The sequence below is a fragment of the Aedes albopictus genome, chromosome 2 (assembly GCF_035046485.1).
Source record: "Aedes albopictus strain Foshan chromosome 2, AalbF5, whole genome shotgun sequence".
Taxonomy (NCBI): Eukaryota; Metazoa; Arthropoda; class Insecta; order Diptera; family Culicidae; genus Aedes; species Aedes albopictus.
The window spans coordinates 35,701,517-35,726,992 of NC_085137.1; the positions used below are offsets into that span (position 1 = coordinate 35,701,517).

General features: G+C 38.4%; 1 protein-coding gene across 1 annotated transcript; it reads right to left on the reverse strand.

The window, feature by feature from the left end:
• Positions 1–2,997: 2,997 nt before the first annotated feature.
• LOC109621357 (serine protease snake) lies at positions 2,998–4,379 on the reverse strand. Its single transcript, XM_020075392.3, has 4 exons — positions 4,220–4,379; positions 4,118–4,144; positions 3,546–4,058; positions 2,998–3,486 (listed from the first exon to the last, which is right to left on the reverse strand). Exons 1-4 carry the CDS (start codon positions 4,299–4,301, stop codon positions 3,080–3,082), a joined length of 1,029 nt encoding a protein of 342 aa, XP_019930951.3. The 5' UTR covers positions 4,302–4,379; the 3' UTR covers positions 2,998–3,079.
• Between the last annotated feature and the right edge of the window lie 21,097 nt (positions 4,380–25,476).

The following is a 25,476-nucleotide window of genomic DNA, read 5'->3' on the forward strand; positions in this document are numbered from 1 at the left end:
AAGATTGCCAAGGAATTATGTTATGTTATGTTATGTTATGTTATTGTTATAATTTTGTTAATTGTTATTGTTATAATTTTGTTAAATTCTATCATATTTCATGGAACAAGTTTTGTAATATTTTTGTTACGATCATAACAAAAGTTATTACATTTTTGTTCTTTTCTTGTGGGAACTTTGTTAGAATTTTTGTTATTTTAACTACTAACGGTACATGTTTTATAACAACTCTTGTTATAAAAATTTATTGTAACAAAATAACACAGCTTGTTATAATTTTGTAATGTCTATCTAGTCGGGAAGTAACCGCATTAAAGTGGGCCCGTCCATAAACTACGTAGACTTTTTAGAAGGTCAAGAGGAAGGGGGGGGGGTGTTCAGGCTAAAGTCTCTACGTTCCACACAAATTTCGGAAATCTTGTATAGAAAAAAAGTCTACGAGGGAGGAGTCTACGTAGTTAATGATCAGTGCCAGAGACGTTTCTGTAATGAAGGTCCATACATATTGGGGCCCATATAGCCGAGGCGGTAAACGCACGGGTATTCAGCATGACCATGCTGAGGGTGACGGGTTCGATTCCCGGTCGGTCCAGGATCTTTTCGTAAAGGAAATTTCCTTGACTTCCTTGGGCATAGAGTATCTTCGTGCCTGCCACACGATATACACATGCAAAATGGTCATTGGCAGAGGAAGCTCTCAGTTAATAACTGTGGAAGTGCTCATAGAACACTAAGCTGAGAAGCAGGCTTTGTCCCAGTGAGGACGTTACGCCAAGAAGAGGAGAGAGGAGAGGAGGACATATTGGTATTTTTGTTATGGAGGAGAATCTGAAAACCAGCAAAGTAACGAATTTCACTCGGCGGCTTAGAGAGATCTGCTTCCCAAGTCTCCACCTGCACCAAGATGTCCAGAACGTGCTTCGTTTGCCTTTTAATCCCAACTTTATCCGCAAATATACAGATTTTTCTCATTCTCCACCTGCATTGACTGCCCTCGCCATCTTCCAGCAAAATATCAACCAACTTGCTGTTCTGCATATATAACAGTTTGCCGTCATCATCATTCGTCGTCGTCCCAACATCCACCACCATCGACGGTTTATTTCTTTGCCTTCTTCGGCTTTATGAACGCCGTCGTCGTCATCGTCGTCATAGTCGAAGCCGAGCGTATTTATTTGGGGATATCTTTTACGGTTTCAGTTTCAATAAAAAATCGAAAACCTTGCAATTGATGTTTGCTCAATCGAAATGTAAACACAGATCGTCCCTTACTCATTGCTGAGTGTTGGTTTCATCGTTGAGAATTATTTTGAGCTATGAATTTGTTACTGTTTTGATAGTATGCAGATTCAGATTGTATTTATGATGGTTGTTAAAGTGCTATTATCTATATTTGATTGCATAATTTGAGTTGGATTACTGTAATTTAGCAAAAGGAGCTTGCTTTTTCAAGTTGCATTTATTAATTGTTTTTCGTTTCAAATTATATTTGTGTTAAACGGATATTTTCCTGTGAACAAAGCTAAGCTTTTAAAACATTTTTGCTGAATTGTCTTCCTCTTATTTTACATTCTTTATTTTTCTTATTGTTCTCATGAATATTCTGTATTTGCAGTCCTTCCTTTGGATTCCCGCTCTTCAGTTTATTCCTGGTTAATTCTACTGGTATTTTCATCGTTGATCTTTTTACTTTTCACTTTTATTTTTCTGCTTTCATTTTCATCTTTTTCTGTGAAGAAATTTACTGTTTTGAGGCCTTGTGTTGCTTAGTCTATGCAAATTGCAAGTTAAACAATGAGGTGAGATACTAGTTGATTCGTTAGAAGTCGTCAAAATAAATTTTGAATTTTGATAACCATGGTCAACAACGCCGAACTATTCGTTACATTATCGCATGCGTCGTTGCAGTTGTCGAGAAAGATTATCGATCGAAAAAACTTTCCTCGACACTAAATCCCCATCAAGAATGAGCAATTTAACCAAAATAAATGAAACTACTCAACGATACCGCACTATTTCGTTGCGAATATTTTCCTCCGTTACCGCTAATTAAACCCGGCAACGCCTTGCTTGTTTCGACACAGAGCCGCACCGAGAAACACTTCGACCGGGACCAAACAGGGGGGAGCAAATCAAGATAGATCTACGAAGACGATGACTGCGATGGCGATGGCGAAGGCGTAGCAAACAGCGTGAAACTACACTTTCTGCACGTAAACTGCAGTCAGCCAGCCAGCCAGCCGACGAGAGCAACATGGAAACCCCATCAGATCCGCTTCCTTGCAATGAAAATTAATGAATGCTGAAAATCGAAAACTTTTCCGAAAAGTTCAACTCATTATTTCAACCCCCGCTTCCGAAGCACCATACTCCGGTGGAGGACAACCTTCTGCTTCTATCTTACTGTACCGCATCACCTCAAAGCTCGACCCCCCCCCCCCCCACTCCAAAAGGAAAAGTTTTCAGATCTGGTAGTAGTTTCTCTCGAGGCTCAGCGACATAATTTCCCCCGAAGAAACGTACCTTTAGATATAGCAAGAGAGCGATTTTAAGCCGATTTTTGCCACCACCTTCAACGGAAGCAACGCAGACAGATATTTGGGAACTGTTTCAAGTGCAGAACGGAAAGAAGCTCTCGAAAACTTTAGAGCAGCTTGGACCACCAACGCGTCACCGTTGCGTGAAGAATTATGGAAAACTATTCGTTGGGTTTTGATTTAATTTAATGAAAACAAAGGTTTCTGTCTTTCGTTAGAGTTATGAAAGAGAGATATAGCTTGAGGTTGAAAAGATGCAATTAAGTTGAAATCAATTTCCTGATGCTTCAAGATGTATTTCTCGTAACACTTTTTATAACCCGGGTAAAGAGGATTAGTGAAATGTGAGCAAGAACTTGCTTTGATATTATCCTTTTAGTTATAAGGCCAACAGCATGATTACTACCTGTTCCGTTACCAACCCCTTTTAAGTGTCATAAGAAACAACTCTCTTTTGGTGTTTTATTCTTTATTTTTCAACCTGGATGTACACAAGAAGTTGGCCCACACCCCTGGTAAAGATCTTATTCCAAACGAGGACTTCACTTTGTATCTGGGAAAATAATTCGACTGCTGTCATACGACAACGTAGCTTCCTCACTCTGGTCTTGCCGTTCTGACCACTCGTAAGGCCAAACAATTTCTTCGATCCAGTCCAAGTAGCTTGCCACCTTCGTGTAAACCGAGGCAGTCGTTCCTATTCCGCACGTACCCCCACTGGACGTTACCCCCACGATGTAGTAAGCACAAGTGTTCACATCGGTCGCCACCTGAATCGGACCACCAGAGTCGCCATTACAGGTATCCTTTCCCCCTGCCTTACTTCCGACGCACATCTGTTCCGGCTTGATTCCTTCGGTGAACTTCCTATATCCAACATACTTTTGCTGGCACTTTGAATGCTCCATCACGTTCAGGATAGCCTTCAACAGTACCGGGGAGTCGTTAGCTGTATAGAAATAACTCAATTAGGTTTATCACATGGACAAGGAATTACAAAATGCTCACCAACACCAAATTCAGTTGTACCAAAACCGGTTGCCACCACGGAAGTCATGTTGAATGGATCTTTAGTCCACAGGCAAGCGGGACGTATCAAATTGTTGAACTCTACATCACGGTCCAACTTCACCAGTGAAATGTCGTAATAGGACCTCCTACCAGTATAGCTTGGATGCTTGATGTAATACTTAATGCTGTAGTCCACCACATCGTAAGTTGGTTCACGAAGGTCATGTTCTCCCAAGCGAACAATCGTCGGACGATGGCAGTGTGCTGCTGTCAGAATGAACCACTCGCTGATCAACGATCCACCACAGTAGAACTCCCACTTGGCATTTTCCTTCGGTCTACCCAGCAATGCTTGATGCGGAAACTCTCCAACAAGGGCTTCCTCCCCATTGATGATCAAATCGATAGATGTGGAGCAATTGGTTCGCTTATAAGCAGTTATCTCGGGATCCAAGCCCAGGTCTGCAGCATACGACGTTTCGGTGTTTCGTGCAATGTATTCTCTGCATTCTTGAAATGAGAAAGATCTTAGCAGTAATCTTAGCAGAATTCAGTTCATGAACCCTTACTCAACTCAGCGATCCGCTGCTGTTGTCCTGCGGATTGGAAATGATTCAGGTCAATCAAGAAAATTTCAAACACATTGTTCCATAATGAATGCTTGAGCTCACCTTGAACTAGCGCGATCCAGGTCAGAAAGAAGCCACACCATAGTAGCGAAACAAAACGGCAGCAGCTATCATCGCTCATCATGACGCGATCGTTGAAATTGGACTGAATTGGAAGGTGCTACTTGCCAATCGAAGCAGTTGACGAGCTTCTTTTTGGGTTATGTAAAGCAGTCTTAGAATAATTTAACATTTTTGGCTAGGTATCGTCGTAAATTTTGGTATGGTTCTCATATCTTCGTTGCGCTATTCTGATAGTAACTGTTATAAAAATACAATTGAACTTATTGTTACAACACTATGATTAATGACAGGTTTACCAAAAAAAATGCAATGTTAATTTTACAATCAATTTACAGGCAAACGTATTGTTCAGCAAGGATGGAAACACTCACTTGCAAAGAGTTACATTCACTTGCTATTTTCTTCGCTCAGAAGCATGCAATCAAGAAACGATGTATGGACGACTTTTGCCTTGTAATTTTGTCTAAAAGTTTGCCGAATAGAGTAAGGGTCGCACACGCATACCAAAGTCGTGACAGAGCTGTGAAAGCGATTCTCAACGAGGTGAGTGTAAATTACATTCACCTCGTGGAGTGTTTCCTTCGAAGCTCTGTCACGAATTTGGTATGCGTGTGCGACCCTTACTCTATTCGGCAAACTTTTAGACAAAATCACAAGGCAAAAGTCGTCCATACATCGTTTCTTGATTGCAAACTTCTGAGCTGAGAAAAAGCAAGTGAATGTAATTCTTTGCAAGTGAGTGTTCCCATCCTTTTTGTTCTGTATCATTAAATCATTGGTAAATACTCCAGAAATGCTATGTTAGGAAGGTTTTTTTCAAGTCATGTACATATGATTATCTTCAGACATTTGTAACAAGACTTCCTCCAATAATTTCTGTAATAATTTCGACAGACACTCTTTGTACTTTGCTATTCAGATTGGTATTTTTCCATGACGATTAAAAACTCCTTCTTTATTCTTCTTTACGTAATTCGACATGATCGCGGATATTTCCCCTCTGATGGGCTCAGCTTTGCGGATCAGCCTGAATGCTGTCACTACTTCAGCCACGAATCTCACGTATGGAATCGATTTCTTATTCTGGATATTGAAGTTGAGTCCGAGGAGGAGCGTTCCCTCCACGAAGTAATACTATGTCGGTCGTGTTCACGATCAAGAAAAATAAATTGCATTGAACTGAAATTCCTTGACCGAATTCGTTTGAATACCGTGCTTAGCTTAATACATTTTGCGTTGTGAACGTCATTCAAATTTTTGTCGATACTTACATTGAAATCCTCTTCGATTATTACAAAAGAAAGTGCTTCATCAATTTCTTTGTGAATTGATTCGGAAACTATTTCGGAAATTTTTAGGGAAATTGTTTCAGAAATTGGGAAGATTTTTCGTCAATTATTTCAGGAATTTCTAAAGATTTTTTCCAAACTTTCTTTGGTAATTTTATCAAAAGTTTATACAGCAATAGCAACTAATAAAGTAGCTGAAAACAGCTTATGAGGCTAACGCTTGCGTAAAAGGTACAGCGAATTTCTTCGGAAATATTTTTGGAATATATTTCGCAATTTCTGTAGGATTTTTTTCGGTAATTATTTGGAAAGTTCATTTATCAATTCCATTGGATTTTTGGCAATTTCTTCGAGAGACCTTTCCTTCGTTTGAAAATTTGTATAGAAATTATTTTGTGAATTTCATCCGTGTTTGTATCGGGATTCTTGCAATAATTGCTTCGTAAAATTTTCAGCAATTTGTCTAAGAATGTCTTTGGTATTTTTTTCTCGAAAATTCTTTTGAAAAACTTTTTTGGAATCTACCGTAAAATTCTTAGGTCACAGTTTCAAACATGTCTTCAGGAATTCCTATCAGAGATTGTATTGAAGATCCTTTTTACAAAGCCCGTTCGTTAACTTCGTAGACTCTGAACAACGTAGACACAGGGGTGGGTGGTCTGGCCGAAGTCCAAAAACTTGCTCCATACAAATTCCAATAATTGTGTTGGGACAAATGTGAAGTGGCAGCGGGGGTTTGGCGCAGTCTTAGTGGTTTCTCTTGATTTTTCATTTTTATAACCTTCAGTAACTGAGTTGCCATAAAAACACCCGAACAATTTCTATGGCAACTTTTTGAGAATTTCTTTAGTATTTTTTAGGAAGCGTCCATAAATGAGGGAGGAAAGGGGGAGTCTGGGATTGTGTGACGAGTCATGTATTAGGTATGGGAAAATATGCTACGAGGAAGTTTTTTTCGCAAATCATTTTGAGAATTTCGAGAATTATGAGTTTTTCCGAAAATAATGTTGGAAATTTAACTGTTCCTTCAAAAATGTATGCTACACTATGTGTAGCAGGCCAACGTTAAAATACTGTACAAGTTAGATTTTAGACAGATAATGATTTTAAATAAAGTAATTGAGTTTTTCATTCAGTACCCCACAAACTCTCTTTACGTACTCACCATACGTAAAACTTTCATAAATTTTGCATGTTTTGAAAAGAAAACCGTGTTAAGTACTGTTCCTTTTGATTCCACTAAGATTTTGCATCCTTTGACACATACGTATTTTGACCTCAACTATAAGTTCGTATTCAGTTTCTCGTACTTACAGGTATTTCACTAACACGCCCAGGTTCATTATCATTCCATGTTTCGATATAAAATTTCTATCAGATATACTCTACACGGCTTCTCCACTTATGTTTGTACTACTCCATGATTTTTTTTATTTGGGAACAATAGTTATGTGGGGCCCATATAGCCGAGGCGGTAAACGCACGAGTATTCAGCATGACCATGCTAATAATAATAACGATAATGTATCTCGAAAGAGAAACCTGTATTTAACCCACTAACGCCTAAGCTGTCTTACAATTGTAATTTTCATGAAAAAATATTTTCAACAGTCAAGTTCCAATAAAATAAACATAATTTCACAAGAAAAAAAGGAAATCTATGGTGTAGTTCCAAAAAATACCTTAAATGTGGGTCCTCGACATCTGATAACACTAGTTTGCAACATTTTTGAACTCGGTAAGCTGATGATCATTTTTGGCGTAGAATAATGCCTTGAGTTCGAAAATTCCACAATAGGGCGGAAAATTTTTCGATTTTCCATACAAAACAGAAATAGATTTTTGTCCTATTTTTAAGCAAAGTCGCTCACTCCAAACATCTCATTCTTCGTAATCAATACTTCGATCAAGCTGATTTTTTTACTGCAACTCGCCTACATGTGTCAAATAAACGGTGAAAGAAAAAAAAATATTTTTTTTTATTGAAAAAAATACATTTCTTCATATATTTTTGGAAATTTTGCTAAAATTTAAGGAGATCGTCCCTAAAATCCGCCAGTATCTTAAATTACATCTATCTGACGCGAAACTTGCATACGGATGATGGAATGGTATTCTATTCAGCTTTTAATTTATGGAAAAAGATTTAAAATTAGTTGAACAAAACGCAAGATATTTGCATTTTATTAAATTTAATATTTAAAAAAGTTGTAAAACTCGATATTGAGCTAAAACTCAAAAACTGCTCTATTTAAAAAAATTTGAAGCACGGTTTCGAAATCAGCGCTAAATTATGCTTTAAAAATTTGGGTCGTTGACAGAAGTTCACGACTTTCGTTTTATTATGTAAACTAGTGTAATTTTAGCAAGCTCTATTTTAGCACAAATTGTATGCTATCGTTGTATTCTGCTCCATATATCCGTATATAGTGAAAGAGAGGACAACTACTGAAGCAAAATAAGAAAATGACTGTTAGATGACATCATGGTTTACAAAAGATATCTTAGAGCATGAAAAAGCCTATTTCTCCCTGTGTCTCTATTTTTCGCTTACTTTCCCACTCTCAAGCTGTAATTCACGCTTGGAAGGAATCCTTGAAAGTCACAAAATAAATCCCGTGCAGAATCCCTGATAGGATCGTTAAAGAAGTCACGGAAAGAATTCCGGCTGGAAGCTCGGCAGAACTCCCTAAAAGAATAATTAAGAAATCCCGGGAGGAATGTCAAAATAAACGGGAATAATCTTTGCAGGAGCACCGGCAGGATTCCTGGTACGCATACCTAAAAGGATCCCGCGAGATTCTCAAGATTCACAGAAATCTTTGAAAGAATACAAGTTGGATTCCCTGGAGCAATCCCAGCAGGAACCTCTAACGGAACATCCATATATTACGTCACGCTTTTAGTGGGGAGGTGGGGTTTAGTAAAGTGTGACAAGCCATACAAAAATGTCAGAGGTCTCATGCAAAAAGTGTGACATTACGAAATTACAGAAGGCATCTTTGAAGGAACTCCTGCAGTAATCCATAAAGGAATGCTGACTAGAATACTTGAAAGAAAACTGTCAAGGTTTTCCAAAACAATCCCGGCAGAAATTCCTGAAGGAAGCCCGAGAGGATTTACTGAAGGAATTCTGGGGAGCATATCTGGTAGAATTCTGAGAGGGATCTCAGCTGAAAGCTTGGTAGAAGTTCCTGAAATAATCACAGAAGAAACCCCGGGAGGAATTGCTGAAAAACTCCCGAGAAACCAGCAAGGATCCCGGCTCGTAGAAAGAATTCCACTAGGATTCCCTGAATATATCTCGACAGAACACTTTGAAAGTATACTTGGATGAATCTGTGAAGTTATTCCAGCAGAAATCCATGAAAGAATCCTTTCAGGATTTTCTAAAGCAATTCTGGCAGAAATCCCTGAAGTTATTCCTGAAGGAATCCCATAAAGAATACCTGATGGAATCCTTACAAGGATCATGGTAGGAATGCCAGCTGGAAGCTGAGCAGGAATTCCTGTAAGAACCATAGAAGATAACTCTATGAGCTAGGATTGCCTGAAAAAATATCTCGGCAGAAATCTATATTTTTTCAGATATTTTCGGGAGGAATCCCTTAAAGAATCACAACAAGAATGCTGGATGGATTTTTGAAGGAATCCCACATGAATCCCTGAAGGTATGCAGAAAAGAATAACTAAAAGAATCCTTTCAGGATTTTCTTAACCAACCACTGCAAAAATCCCTGACTCCGGAGCAATCCGTATAGCATTTCCGGCAGCAATATCTGAAGGAATCCCGAGAGGAAACCTAGGAAGACTCTCAAATGATTACCTGAAGAAATCCCGGAAAGAATTCCTGAAGGTATCTTGAAAAAAAAACCTCATCTCATCTCAATTCTTCACCCTACACTCTGGCCTCTACCTTACTGTCTTCTCTACCCTCTATCCCAACCCTCTATCCTAGGCTATATCATAAGCTTCAACCCTACCATCTGCCTTACCCTCTACCATAACCACTGCCTTATCCTTTACCGTACCCTCTATTCTAACCCTTCACCATACTTTATATATTGTGCTTAATCGTACCGTCTACCCAACTCTCTACCCTAACTCTTCCTCTATCCTCAACCCTTCTCACAATTATACACTCTTCCCTACCGTCTACTCTACCCTCTACCTTAACTTTCTACTCCACCCCCTCTACTGTATCTAGGGTATGGGTGACCCTCTACCAGACCGTCTGCTCCATCGTTTACCCTACTTGCTACTCTACCATCTACTCTGACTCTTTACCTCGCTCTCTACCTCACCCTCTAACCTTTTACTCATCAAGCCCGATCGATAGATACCCACATTGCATGGTATCATAGCTCAAACTACCATTTTGTGGCCACCATCTTGGATATGGTTCGCCATCTTGGATTTCTAAATGGCGTCAAATATCGATTTTTGACTTCTACTCATGAAGTCCAATCGATAGATACTCATATTGCATGGTTCTTCTTCTTCTTCTTTTTCTTTATGGCTCGACGTTCCCAATGGGACTTGGCGTGCCGCACTTCAACCTAGTGTTCTTTGAGCACTTCCACAGTTATTAATAGAAGGGATTTCTTTGCATGAATTTGTATATTGTGAGTCAAGTACAATGATACACTATGCCCAGGGAGTCGAGAAAAATTTCCCGACCGGAACGGGAATCGAACCCGCCGTCTCCGGATTGGCGATCCATAGCCCTAACAACTAGGCTAACTAGAGACCCCTTATTGCTTGGTATCATAGCTCAAACTACCATTCCGTGGCCGCCATCTTGGATATAGTCCGAAATCTTGGATTTCAAAATGGCGTCAGATATTCATTTTTGCTGTATTTTTAAAAAAATATATGAATATTTTCTAAAGAAATCACTTAAGGAATTTCGAAAAAAAAAGACTTGGTGGATTTTTGGACGAATTTCTAAAGATAAAGAAAAGCCAAGATAAAGATAAAGAAAAGCCAAAGAAATCTCTAGGGATAATTTCCGAATTAATTTTTGATAGATTTTTTAACACCCTTAGAGGAATTTCAGGAGGAATTTATGGAATTATGTATTGTAGAGACTTTCTGTGAAACATCATTCGTTTTGGTACAACTTTCAGTTCAAATTCATAAGTCTCTGGCATGTGAAGAAAACGATAGGTTTTGAATGAGAAGAATTCTTAAACAGGCGGGACAACCTTCACGCCATATGTCGATGAACCCGGGTAAAACACATTCGTTTAACTCGCTCACAACTTTCCGCCCTCGTCGTCATCGTCGTTGTCGCATCGTCGACTCGGATGACGACGTCGGAAAACGAAGCGCTTTTACATTACACCCCGCTTTTCGACTTCTTTTGCAATGTTAAACTCGCTCAAACTGCAATTTCCGCTATCTATTTTATCGCAATCTTCAACTGAAACGACCCAAACTTTGCTCACCACATTACCTCAGCACAGACCCGAATGCCGAACATGTCGTTAGGACTCTGGCAGGACACAGGAGGCATCATCGTATAGTCGTCTTTTGAGTGACTGAGCTTGGATACCCCCACTCCAGCCATTCCATGCGAGATCTTTGACAATGAACTCTTCCCTTATAGGGCCATTGTCGAGCGTCGAGCGTTATCCCGTCCCGTCCTGGCGGAAAGCGGTTGGTGACAACTAGCAACCCACACCAGAGCACCGACTACTGGCGATGGTCGGAAAGCTGTCGAAAAAGATTTGATTAAAGTTATAACCAAGTTTTCGTCATAAATAATTCATCTTGACTGCTAGTTCCTTCCGGCGTTACCACTGCACTGATGATGATGATGGGGGAGGCAACTATCTTCCAAGAGAACGTCGCCATCGTCGTTCTTCGCCACTACAGTATCTGGACTGGTCTCGATTGTGTATGTATGTGACGGTCGGTGTCTTCATTCTTGATGTGTAATGTTCTTCAAGCTGCTGGATGTAGGAGGTCCAGACTTGCAGCTCACGGATTTGAACCTTCAGGAAAGGATGTTTCTTCATGTAATGTTGTCTCTTTCCGACATGGAAATGGAGTAAACCATCGAAATGGTTTCCATTCGATTCCACAAATCCATTCAAACAAAAAAAAATCCTTTTGGAATTCCTGCAGGAATCCCTGAAGAAATTTCTTTGGGAATTCTCGGAGAAGCCCTTGGCAGAATATCGGAAGGAATCTCGGTAGCACTTCTAAAGAAATTTTTCGAAAAAAAAAACTCAAAAACTCCATAGAAATACTTTTGATGGACTCTCTTGCTGGAATTTCTGTAAAAAAAAAACCCAAAAGTTCTGTAGAAGTTTGTGAGAATCCCTGATAGAATATCTGAAGAAATCTTTAGTAGAATTTCTGTAGAAATCTCAGAAAGTACTCTTGAATGATTCTCTAGAGGAATATCTGAAGGAATCCCAGGGAAATTCTTGACGGAATTTCTAAAGAACTTCCTAGAGACCTTCCCCAGGAAATCCTCGGTAAAATTTATAGAAAAGGTATATGAGGAATTATTGGAAAATTCTTGGAATAATCTTTAAATACTTTTGGAGGATTTGTGGAGATATTCCTGGAGCAACCAGTGGACGTATTTGTAAAGAAATTCTTGTAGAAATTTTGGTAGATAGAAACGACAGAAAAGCTTCTGTAAAGATCCCAAGGAAAAGCTCTTGAGATATGTCCAAAAGAATTCCAGTAGAAATTCCTAGAAAATATTTGTGATTTTTTTTTATCTGTATTAACAAGATTTTTAGCCCATCTCGGGACCCACGCTTTACTTCCCTTCCGAAGGAAGAACTCACATTTTTTTGCGAGTTTCTGAATTAATTCCAAAAATAATTCGTGCAGAAATTCTTTGACTTATCCTTAGAGAAAATGCTTGGGGAATTTCTGGGGAAACTACTGCCTGAGTCCCTGAAAGTAAAATAATGTAAGCATTTCTGGAGGATTTTCTGAATGAATTTCCGGAGATAATTGTGGACACATCTCTGCAGGAATATTCAATGAAATTCCTAGAATAATTTCTGAGCAAAACCTCTGGATGACTTCTTGAAGAAATGTTTGGAAGATTTTCAGAAATCATTGGAAGAAATTATGAAAAAATGTTCGAACGAATTTCTAAAGGATCCCTCTGAAAGATACTGAAGGAATCCCTGGAAAAATAACCGAAAGTTTTTCATAAACACATCCTTAGAAGAATTTATAAAGTAATCCCCTATGGAATCTACCTAAACAAAATTTGGAGAAATTTTAAAGGGTATATCTGAAGGGAGCCCTGGATAAATTTTCTAAGGAATCCATAAGAAAATTTGTGAAAAAAAAAACACTGGAGGAGTTTGTAAAAAACTCTTGGTATATTTTCGGACCGATTTCCTTTAGTAACTTATGGAGGATTAATGAAAAAAAATGGCAGAAATCAATGAAGGATTTCTTAAGGATTCTCTTGGGAAAGTTAATAAAGTTCTCTCATGAAAATGTTGTGAAGGAATATCTAGGAAAATGTCTAAAGCAACCCCTAGAAGAATGTCTGAAGCAACTTAGGAAAAAAATCGTAAGGAGTCACCTGCAGAAGAAATTCTTGGAGAAATATCTGTATGAGTTCTGTTTTTTTCGGAATGTATCCTGAAAGCATTTCTAAAGGAATCGTACGGATTCGTAAAAATATATAAAAGCCTTTCTAAGAAAAGCAAGCTTCCATGCTTTTCTGGAAATTCTTGGATAACTTTCCAGGCGATCCTCTTGAGGAAGTCTTGAAGGAAATTTTAGAAAATCTACTGAGGCAAAAATGTTCTGATAGAACTTTCAAAAAGAATCCGTGGTAAAACTGGAAAAAATAGAGGATTTCCAAAAAGAATCCATGGAGCAGTTTTGGAATGAATTCAAGGTTAAACCTCTTAAAGGAGTTCTCGAGTTGAAATTTCTAAAGAAATCCCTGCGCCTGCAGAAATCTTAGATATATATTTAAAGGAATTTCTGGAGGAATTTCGCAAAAATCTCCGGAAGATTTTTTAAAGGGTAGCTAGAGAAATTTCTTTAAAAAAATACCTGGAGGAATTTTTGCAAGAATCCATGGATATTTTTTTTAAGAATCCTCCAACAAACTTCTTGCGGAATCTCTCAAAGAATTTCTGAAGAATCCACTGAAGGGGTACTGAAGAAACTCATGGATGAATTTCTGAAACTCTTCATGGCAGGTCTTCCAAAAACCTTTTGAGAAATTTCGGAGAGAAAGCGAGTGATTCTGAATTGATCCCTATAAGGAAATGAATAAAGCTCAGAGGAAAATTTCAAAATGAATATTTGAAAGATTTGTTTGAAGAGCCGGTAGAGACATTTGTAATGGAGTTTGTAGGATGATCTTTGAATAAATTGATGAAGAAATCTCCTGACGAATTACTGCATCAATCCCTGGAATATTTGTTTTTTTTTAAGTTTCTGGAAAAAATAAGAATTTAAAATGTAATCCCATACATAAGTTTTTGAAAGAATCTCTGAATCATTGTGAGAAAAATTCTCCTGGGAACCCATCTTTTAAAGAAAGGTTTGGAGGAAGTCCTGGAGAAACCCCCTTGTGAAATTCCAAAGAAAAATTCCTGAAAAAAATCTGACAATATTTGTGAAGGAGTTCCTTCAGACATGTTTGAAGAAATACATGAACTAATGCAGTAGTCCTTGAAGGAATTTCCGATATAAAACTTTGAGGAATGTCAGGAGGAATTTCGAAACAAACTCTTGAGGTAACCCGAAGGCCAGTTTCATGATGAATCTTTTCAAAAAATCCTTGAGAAACTCCTGAAGAAGTCCCAGGGAAAACTCCAAGGGGAATTCCTGAAAGAATTTATGGAAGACTACTTGGAGAAATTTTCAAAGAAATCCATCGGCAGGGATGTATTCTGAATGAATACTAAGAGCAATCCTGTTCTTTCTTAAATAATTCTAAGACATCCTGCGAGAACCTTTTTTTTTCTGAAAACAATCCTAAACGAATCCCCAGAGGAGTGTCCCTGGAGGTAATCCTGGAGAATTTTCTATTAATTTTAAAAAAGGCTTCTTGCTAAACTCATTAAAGGAATTCCAGTAAGAATGTCATTTCCACGATAATTACTGGAAGATGACGTTAAATATGCATGGATAAGTTTTCCCGGAGTACTACCTTAAGGACAAGGTATTTGGAGTACATTGCTCAAAATTTCTAGAGCACCATTTTTTAGAACCGTTGAATGGATTTGGATTAAAATGCATCACGCTGTTGACAACCACTGAACGATTAGCGTGATGCATTTTCATCCAAATCCGTTCAACGGTTCTAAAAAACGGTGCTCTAGAAATTTTGAGCTATGTACTCCAAATACCTTGTCCTTAAAAGGTTTTTTTTTTCTAAGGACACTAGTATACAAAAAAATCGAATGTCATGAACTTCTCTCAACGACCAAAATTTTTGATGCATAGTTATGTTCTGATATCAAGATATAAATAAATTTTTAAATAGAACAATTTTTGAGTTTTCTCTGAAAATCGAAAAATATGGAATTTACTAAAATTCATATATTTTGCGTTGCAGTCAACGAATTTTCAATCTTTTTGCCGAAATAGAAAGCTGAATAAAATATGTTTCGATCATTTTAGTGGGATCCGAGATATAGGTGATTATATAGGCCAAACTCCTTAAATTTGAGAAAAATTTCCAAAAAATAATGAAGATTCGTATTTTTTTTACAGTAGAAATTTCAGCTCAATAGCATTGGTTACGGAAATAGAGATGTATGCAGGGAGCAACTTTGCTTTAAAATATAACAAAAATCGAATTCAAATCGACATCCTTGTATGGAAAGTCGAAGAAAATTCCGCTCTACTGTATTTTTTTTCCTATAAATATCTCAACTTTTTTTTCAAGGGTTTTCCGAAAAGTTTCTCCAAATGTTTCTCCAGGAAGTTCATAAGAAATTCCTCCTAGGATTTCATCAAAAAACTCTCTGGGATTTCTTCTGGTAATTTTCCAGACAAATGTGCTTTCTAAGATTTCTTCAGGGATTCCTGAAGGGGAATTTTTGTTTTTGAAAATTTCTTAGAAATTTAAGGAATTTCTTCAGAAATTTCAGCTAGTGATTCCTTCTAAAGTTTGTACATGGAGTTTTCTTAACATATACTACAAAGATTGTTTTGGAAACTCTTCTCAGGGTTTCTCCAAGAATTCTTTGAGAAATTGCTTCAGTGATTCCTGCAGAAATTGTTTTTGCAGCTACATCAGAAATATCTCCTGGGATGTATTAAGAGCTCCCTGCAGAATTTGTTCAGATATTTCTCCAGGGATTTTGCAGAAGTTCTTCCAAAAGCTGCACAAAAACTACAGAAGAAGTCTTTAAGAAATCCCTGAAATCCCTCAAAAACTCCTGGAGACACCTTTGGAAACTCAGAGAAGAAATTTTTGGATTTAAAATCCGTGGAGGATTTTCTGAAGGAAAGTCATAAAAAATGTCTGCGGAAATCGCAGGCAAAAGTGATGTTGTGATTTTCTTGGAGAAATCCCTGGATAAATTTCAAGTATTCAAAAAAAAAAATCCGTGAAAAATGCTAATGAATAGATTCTGGAGTAATTTATACAGCAACTATTGAGAGAATCTTTAAAAAACAAAAAAAAAAGCCTTGAAGGGATGTCTAAAGGAATTGTTGGAGAAATCTGTGGAGAATCATCCAGAAAAAACTTCCGAGAATTTTTAGAGGTATTTCTAAATAAATTCTCTAGAAAATCCCTGAAAAAAATGGAGTAATAGCTGAAGCTCTGTAGAAATTCATCCTATAATTTCTGAAAAGTTTCAGAAAAAAATAAATCAGAATTTCTAAAGGAAAACCTAAGAAGCATTTCTGAAAAAATATCCGAATCTTTGTGGAATTGCATCTTTGAAGAAATGTTTCTGGAATTTCTGGAGAATTTCATTAAAGATTTTTCGAAGAAAACCCGTCGAAAAACTTAAAATTCTGTCAATATTTGTTAAGGACTTTCTTCAGAAATGTTTGAAGAAATACATGAAGGAATCTTTTATAGAATATCTGTAGAAATCGCATGCAAGGCAATGGTAGATTTCTTGAAGTAATTCCTCAAAAGATTTTTAGGGATCCCTGGAGAATTTTCTGAAGGAATCCCTGGAGGAACTGCTGGAGATAACTCTGAAGTAATTTTAAGAAAAAAAAATCCTCCCAATTTCCGAAAAGACTTCCTGGATGAATTCTTTAAAGAACTACTTAATTTACGAGAGAATCTTTGAAATAATATGTATCTGGAAACACTGGTGAACTCTCTGCTGGTATTAATTGAATAAAAATCTTGAAAAAATCCGAAAAAAAAAGCTATTGAATTCATTGTGGAGTAATTTCTGCAGCAACTGTTGAGAGAATCTTCGGAAATGGGGAATACCTGAAGGAACTATTGGAAAAACCTCTGGAGGAACTTCCAAAAGAACCAAAAGAATCTTTTGAGAATTTTCAGAGGAATTTCCAAATAAATGCCCAAGAAAATCTCTGAATAAATGAAGTTATACCAGAAGGAACCTCCGTAGAAATAATTTCTGAAAAGTTTCTGAAAACAAAAAAAAATATTTCTAAAGAAAAACCTTAGATGTATTTCAGAAAAAATCTTCGATTCTTCGTGGAAAAAAATTCCTGGAATTGCATCTTTTAAAGAAACATTTGGAAGAAACCCTGGAGAAATTCAAAGAAGTTTTTTTTTTGGAGAAATGCCATAGAAAAAATCCTGGAAAAAAAATTTACAATATTTGTGAAGGATTTTTTTCAGAAATGTTTGAAGAACTACGTGGAAGTATACAAGCATGAATTTATATAACAATCTTTGAAGAAATTTTCAATATAAACCATTAAGCAATCTCATAAGGAATTTTGAAGGGAATTTTTAAGGAAACCCGTGAACCAGTTTCGTGATGATTATTTTGAGAAATTGCTTGAGAAACTCCTGAAGAAGTCCCAGGGAAAATTAATGGGGGAATTCCTGATAGGATCTCTGAAGAATTTCTAGAGAAATTCTTCAAGAAATTCAAAGAAATTAATGGACAGGGACGCATTCTGAAGTGGCACTAAGTGGAATCTTTAGATAAGTTCTCGCTAAAATAATTCTAAGAAATCCTGCAAAATCTTTTTTTCTGAAATCGTTCCGAGAACTTTTTGATAACTCCCAAAAGAATCCATAATGGAATTTGTATCGGTGTCCCTGGAGGTAATCTTCAAGATTTTTTTAGTGATTTTTAAAAGAATTTTTGCTTAACTCCTTGAAGGAATTCCAGCAAGAGTGTCCTTTCCACGATAATCACAAAAAATTCCTGAAATAGTAACGTATGGAGAAGTTTTCCCGGAATAATTCTTAACTCTTTATTACACCACAGACAGTTCTCAGGTCGTTTGACAGATGTAACATGATACAAAAAAAGATGGCATCTAAGTCGATAAAGTAGTGTCTTTATTTTGCTTTTGTGGAATCTGTCAAGTAACCTGAGAAATGCAAAACATTTTGAAGGTTATGTTTCGTGGTTGTTGCGATAGACTTAGCAGGAGTTCTTTCAGCGGTAATCAGTCCCGAGGAATTCGGTGAGATCAGCGAGAATCCCTGTATGGAAATAGCAGGGCGCTACGATCCTGTTCACGAATCAGAATTTGTAGGAACATTTCCTTGATATCTGCTGACACGGCTACTTGGCGCTCCCGATACGGAAACATCACTGACAGTAGTGGGGTCAGAAGATCCGGACCAGTGAGCAGCATAGAGTTCAGCGATATGCCCTCGACTTTCGCTGCGGCGTCCCAGATGATGCGACCTTTCCAGTTTTTTTTTCATTCACGACTACTCCAATCGGCAAATCTGCACTAAAGAATGGTGTACTAAAGAATTTGCCGTGATAGTGAAGTAATTTCCTTAAGAATTAAATGTAAAGATGCTCTGACATTTGGAAATCTTGAGGAACCAGCTCTGACTTAACCATGACAGCACTGCACGAAACCTAACCTAAACCTAACCTCAACCATGTTAGACAGGTCGTTTGAGAGATGTGACATCAGCAAAAAGAGGATGGAAACAAGGTCAGTAAAGTAGAAGATATTTTGGTCTTTATCTTGCTTATGTGGGATCTCTCAATTGATCTGAAAATTGTCTAACATTTTGGAGGTTAGGCTTTGTGGTGTACAATGTGTATGTGCAGCGTGTGCAGCAGTCAACTTCAATCGCTTCCCTGTGGTCAAAAAGCTGTAAATTAGGTTAAACAGGTAAGAATAAGAAAACAATCTAGTGAAAACGCTCCATTCCGTTTCAGGAAATATTCTTTGTCATAAAATGGCGAAAGTGATCGCTTTGATTCCATCGCATATACGATTGTCGTGCACATACATATGTTATGATGCTTCATTCAGCTGGGATTCCATTTTTCTTTCCACAACCGTATCGTTTCTCAATGGGAAAGCCTTTTTTATGTGCGATAAAGCAAAAGCTTGGAGACCTGCTGCCACCAGAGCCCCCCCTCCCACAATTCCACATCATATAGGCGCATCGTGAGTTCCACAGCCAGTTTCGAAGAACATCCAACAGCACATCGCATCAGTGACATCCATAATAAGGGTTATAGAGGAAATATATTGCACATCAATATTTTGCAATATATTTTTACCGTTTGCCTTTTCTTGGTGTATGATGCTTTTGGAGTGACAAAAGTTGTTTGCAATCTTTGTTGAAATAGTCGCCTAAACAAATTGGAAATTCTCTGCTACAAATTTAACACAAGTTATCGAAGTGCTACAGTGCTATTGTAGAACTTGCATGCTCTATATTGGTCGTATAATAGCCCTATAATCATTAATTCTTTATTGCACCTTGTTGCCGTCCTGTTTTTGCTCGTGTTACAACTGTCAAGTGACCAAAGAACTGACAGACATTTTGGAGGATATGTTTAGTGGTGTAATAAAGAATCAAGAGTAATCAAGAGCAATTAACTTTTGAAGAGCAGCTTTCGTTTCACAAACTTACAAAACCCCAAGCTGGAAAATAGGGACATCCGTTCGGAATGTCTTACCTTAAAGAAAACGATCAGCTTTTCTACGGTTGAAGCGAACCGGCTAAGTACCTTCCGGAATTTGTTTGCACCGCTGACTGCCTGTTCTTTGGCTGAGGTTATCCTGATGGTGCCTCACTCGATCGACGAAGAAGAATGTGAGCATTTTTGGAATGCCATTTGGCTGCTACTTGCGACGTTGACGATGACGGTCGTTTATAGGTCTGGTTACTGACACGGCTGGGGCACATATGCCCGACCCCCAGGGAGGATGCTGGTGGTGAGCGTAGATACGCCTGGGTAGCAACCACGACGGACGAGGTGGTGAGAGGTCATATAAATAAATAAACAAATAAAAACAAATCGTGAAAGCTAGAGCTAGACGGTGAGAGAGAAATTGATGATATGGATTATTGATTTATGCAGATTATGTTGATATCGACTCATGTGAAGTGTTTGGTGGCTACGAAGTCAGAGGAAAGGTAGTGATGATACATTGCGATTGTTTCTTACTTTATTGGAAAAGTTGCGGCGTGCTGTAGTCGATAGTATTGATGTTTTGATGGAAATTTAAAATGGCAACGTGTAAATACAATGATTTTGAGAATATGTAGCGTAAAGTTTGTTTGAAATCGATCAAGTCAGATAGGCCGGAATGAAAAATCATTGTCGAATTATTACTCACTTACTTTACTTTCAGTCCTAGGCACCCACGGTGGTGCAGAGGGCCTAATTGTAAGATCTACATCCTGGGGATTGCCCGCCATTGCCTCGATCTGTGGTTAGCTCAAATTTCTGACGACTTGCTTTATTTCGTTGTTGAGGCTGCGCCGCCATGAGCCTCTGGTCTGTCTCTGTTGCGATATCCTGCTGCGTTCCAATCTAACGCTTGTTTGCAGATTTCGTTCCCACCTCTACTTAGAGTGTGGCCAACCCACCTCCACTTTCGCTACCGAATTTCTGTCGCTATCGGCTCTCCATGGCATCGACAATGAAGCCCCACGTTGTAGATCCAATTGTGAGACCACCATGCACGAATTATATACCACAGGCATCTATTGATGAAGACCTGCAGCCGTTTAGTGTTCTCCACTGATACACACCAAGTTTCGCTGGCATACAGCAGCACAGATTTCACGCTCGAGTTGAAAATTCGGATTTTGGTGCGTTGACTGATCTGGTTGTTTTTCCATACATTTCTTAAACTCGCAAAAGCAGCCCTCGCCTTCTTGATCGGTGCACCTATGTCGATCTTGGTGCCGCCATCGGCCGCCATTTGGCTACCAAGACATTGGAAGCTTTAAACATTCTCCACTGATTGCCCAGCTATCATAAAGCTGGAAGGGTTGACCGTTTTTACATCCAACGATTTGGTCTTGTTGACGTTGATGGTAAGACCTGCCGCTGAGGAGCGATTGGCAAGATCATCGAGCTTGCTCTGCATATCAGAGCGCCGTTGAGCTAGGAGAGCAACGTCATCAGCCAATTCGAAGTCATTTAGGTGCTCCATGGTAATGGGCTGCCACAGCAATCCACGACTTGATTCACGGTCAATCGCACCTACCAGGAACACGTCGATTACGATAAGGAACAGTAGCGGTGGTGGTATACATCCTTGCCTCACTCCAGCAACGACCCGGATGGGATCGGACAAAACACCGTTGTGCAGTACTCTGCACGAAAATGCCCTGTACTGTGCTTCAATGAGGCCGATGATTTTCTCGGGGAGACCCTTGCACCTGAAGGCTTCCCCCATGTTTCCGTGATTGAGACGGTCGTATGCTTTTTCGTAATCAATGAACACCAGGTATAGAGACTCTTGGAATTCATTGATTTTCTCCAGGATGATACGGAGCGTAACAATGTGGTCCACACAGGATCGTCCGGCACAGGATCGTCGACACGGATCGTCCAGCACGGGGTACCTTAACTAAGATGCCTCCCAAGCAGCACACATGTCACAAAGGAGTATTGGCAGTGCATACATATGTTGCAGAATAATAGATGCAGCAGTTGTGCGGATACTATTTACGGAGTCAACTTTGAGCATCTCAGCTGATATGCGATCGACCCCTGCTGGGGCCCTATTCGATTTCATGTTACGGATGGCTGTTTCTATCTCCTGCACTGAGCTTCGGTGTTTACACGAGCAATCGAACCCCTGGCGGACCATGCTGAGGTGTTGATGACGTGACCATCACTTGAAAAAGGTTTCCAAAGTGCTCGATCTAGCGTTTCAACTGGCCAGCCGGGTCGGTCAGTAACTATCCAGACGTGTTTTTCACGGGCATCGTAGCATTCATCTTAGTCCCACTAAGGCGACGTGAAACATCGTAGAGCAGACGAATGTCGCCGGTGTTTGCGCCTCTCTCGCCTTTGCCGACTATGGAGTCCCCCACGCTCTTTTGCCCCGTCTACATGAGCGTTTCACTTCCTTCTCGAGAGACGAATAGCCCTAACGGGCTACGGCTTTGGCTCCTCGTGTTTTTGCTCGCTCTATCGCGGCTTTGGCGTTTCTTCGCTCCTCTATCTTCCTTCATGTATCATTTTTTTCTCCGGGTGCGTAGCTCACCCAAAGTATTATCGCCAGTGGCGCATTGGCGTATCTAGGATTTTTTCCCAGGGGGTGCCTAGGAGGTGCCAGTTTCAGTGGCTTCTAGGTTATTTTGCTTTTTTTTTTGTTAATGGAAGTACCGATCCTCCTTCAATTTTTTAGTATAATGATATACTGCGTCGCGGAAAAAAATAGAACGTAAATTTAAACGCGCTATATTTTAAAGAACAGTTTTTTTTTTGAAAATCCAAACCGTTGTACTGATGTGAGGTTTGGAAACATGGAATTTGTATTTTAGAAATTGTTTTGCAATTTATTTCAATTAAGACTTCTTTTGCAAATCTTTCAGAAATTCCTTTGGAGTTGGCAAATTTCTTCAGAAATATCTTTGGATCCCCTTCGGCAATTTCTTTAAGAATTTATTTGGTAATATGTTTAGAAATTGACACTAAACACCTTTCACGCAGCTTTTGCAAATTTTATCGGCAATAACTTTGAAAATTTATTCGGAAATTCTTTTATAAATCGCTCCAATAATTTTTAGAATTTTCTTCTTCTTTCTTCTAGATTTCTTCAGTAATTATTTAAGGAATTCCTGCAGCAGATAGTTTTGGAATACCTTCGGCAATCCTGATATTACTTGCATTGAAAATTTATTTGGGAATTTTATCAGCAATTTCCTTGGAAATTTTGGTAACTTCGATTATTACTGTGGGAACTTCTTCGGTAATTCATTTGGAAATTGGTTCGACAAATTTCTTAAAGATTTCCTTCTAAAATTTATTTGAAAAAAAAAAAAATCTTCGGTGGTTCTTTGGAAATTCGGTCACGGTGATACTACGACAATTACTTTTGGAATTCTTTCAAAATTTTATTCAGGATCTCCTTTGATGATTTCGGAAAATTCTTTGAGGATTTATTAGAATTTTTTTGTAAATGTTTGTGAAAATTTTTAAAGAATATATTTCGGCAATTTATTTTGAGATTGCATTTAGCCAATTAAAAAAAAGAAAGCCTTGATGTTTTCTTTAGGCATTCCACCGGTAATGAATTCCTTTGCAACTACTTTGAAAGATTGTTTTTATCTGTATTAAGGAGATTTTTAGCCCTAGGCTAGATGGACTAGATCACGCCCGAAATCGGTCGACGTAAAGGTAATTTTCATCTTTTCTTGACGATTGTAAGAACGATAAGTGTTATGTCTTGTCTCATGTCGCGTCTCGTGTGTGTCGTGAAGTTCTTACGTTAGCATAAACTGTAAAAGTTAATAATTCCTTCAGCATGTTTTTTTTAACTTCTGTGGTAGTTTCATTGGAATTTAATTAATTTAATTTCTTTAGTTTTTTTTTTATAATTTCAATAGCTATTCTTCTGAAATTATTTTAGCAATTTTTTCCAGTTGTTTTGCAAATTTCTCAGGCAATTTCATCGTGATTATTTTTGCAATTCTTTATGATTTAATTCTAGTTATATCTATTGCTTCCGAAAATTGCTGAATTGAAAAATCAGAAATTCTAAACTGGGCTTGCTTGAAGAAAATCCTATGAAATTCACGGAAAATTTCCCGACAAATCCCAAAAGAAATTACTGGAAAAATTTCCATCAAAATTACCTTAGAACTTTCGAAGTTGTGGAGTGGACCTGGTGTGATGGTTGGATCACTTGACTATCACGCCGAGGACCTGGGATCGAATCCCACTCCCGAAAAACTCACAAAACAATGTAAGTTCTTCCTTCGGAAGGGAAGTAAAGCGTGGGTCCCGAGATGAACTCTTCGTTTTTGGATGTTTACGAACAACGTATGAAAATCAACGCAGTCAGTCGGACATGGTCCTGTAGATGGGCTAGATCACGCCCGAAACCGGCAATTTTAATCTTTTCTTGATGATTGTAAGAACGATAAGTGTTATGTCTTGTCTCATGTCGCGTCTCGTGTGTGATGCTGAAGGAACTTGCAAAGAAATGGTCATACTGTGGTCTAGCGAACACGGAGTCGTCGTGGGTTCGAATCCCACCCATCTCTCAATTAGTCAATTAGCTATAACCTGTGCCTTCAAGTTTTTCCCGTACTTCCCTAAAAGATTTCACTAGAGATTTTTCTAGTAATACCTCCTGGAATTTCTCTGGAAATTCCAACTATTCCCGAAATTCGTTTAGGGAATCCTCTAGAGATTTATATTGGAATTTCTTCAGCTGGAATTTCTTAAAGAAGACCAAGAGGAGTTCCAGGAGTAATAGCATGATTAATTTCTAGAGCAATCCATGAATAAAAACTCTAGAGGATCTCCTAGATTTGTCTTAAGAAAAGTCCCTGGAAGAATCAAAGGCATTTCTGAAAGTATCCAAGGAAAATTGCCTAGAGAATTCCAGCAAGAATACCAGAAGAAATCCCTAGAGGGATTCCTGCAGGTATCACAATAAGAATTTCAAGAGGAGACCTAGGAGGCATTGCCAACACATTAGAGGCAGCAGGAATCGCTTATGGAATCCCAGGAGGAGTTCCTGGATGAAAGTCAAGAGGGGTTCCTGGAGGAATCCAATGATAAATATTTGGAGAAATCCCAGGAAAAACATCCCAGCAAGTTTTTGGAGGAATCCCTGGAGAAATTCTTAGAAGAATCCCCAGAAGAATTCCGTGAGGTATTTCAGTAAATATTGCAGGAGGAGTCCTAGGAGGAATTGCTGAAAAAAAAACACAGCAGGAATATTTTGAGAAATTCAGCTGAAATTCCTGGAGGATGAGCATGAGAAGCTTATGAGAGAATCCTTGATTAAAAATTCCTGGAGGAATCACCGGAGAGCTTCTGAAGAAATCACAGGAAAAATCTCAAGAGGTATTATTTGTAGCATTCTGGGATGTATCATTTTAGAAATCTTAGCAATCCTAGGAGTAATTGCTGGAGGAAACTACACAGGAAATGCCTGCGAGAATCCAAAGAAAAAATCCTTGGAATACCTAGAGAAGTCCCTGCAAGAATCGGTAAAGGTATATTGAAAGAATTTATAACGAAGGCCCTGATTGAATCGTAAAAGGAATTTCTGAAGAATTCTCAGGAAGATTTTCCGGAAGAATTTCAGCCACAATGCTAGGATAAATTCGTATAGGAATCACTAGAAGAATTTCTGGACGTATTCTAGTAAGAATTTATGGAGGAATTGCTGGAAGAACCGCAGGAAAACTTGTTTGAAGCATCCTTGAAGGAAGGCCAAACGGAGTTTATGCAGGAATTTCTGGAGGAATCTTTGGATAAAATCTCTGAAGGAATTCCTGGATGAGTGCTTGGAGAAATTCGTGGTAGAAGAATCAAAGAAATTTCTGCAAGAATTCCAGGAAGTTTGCCT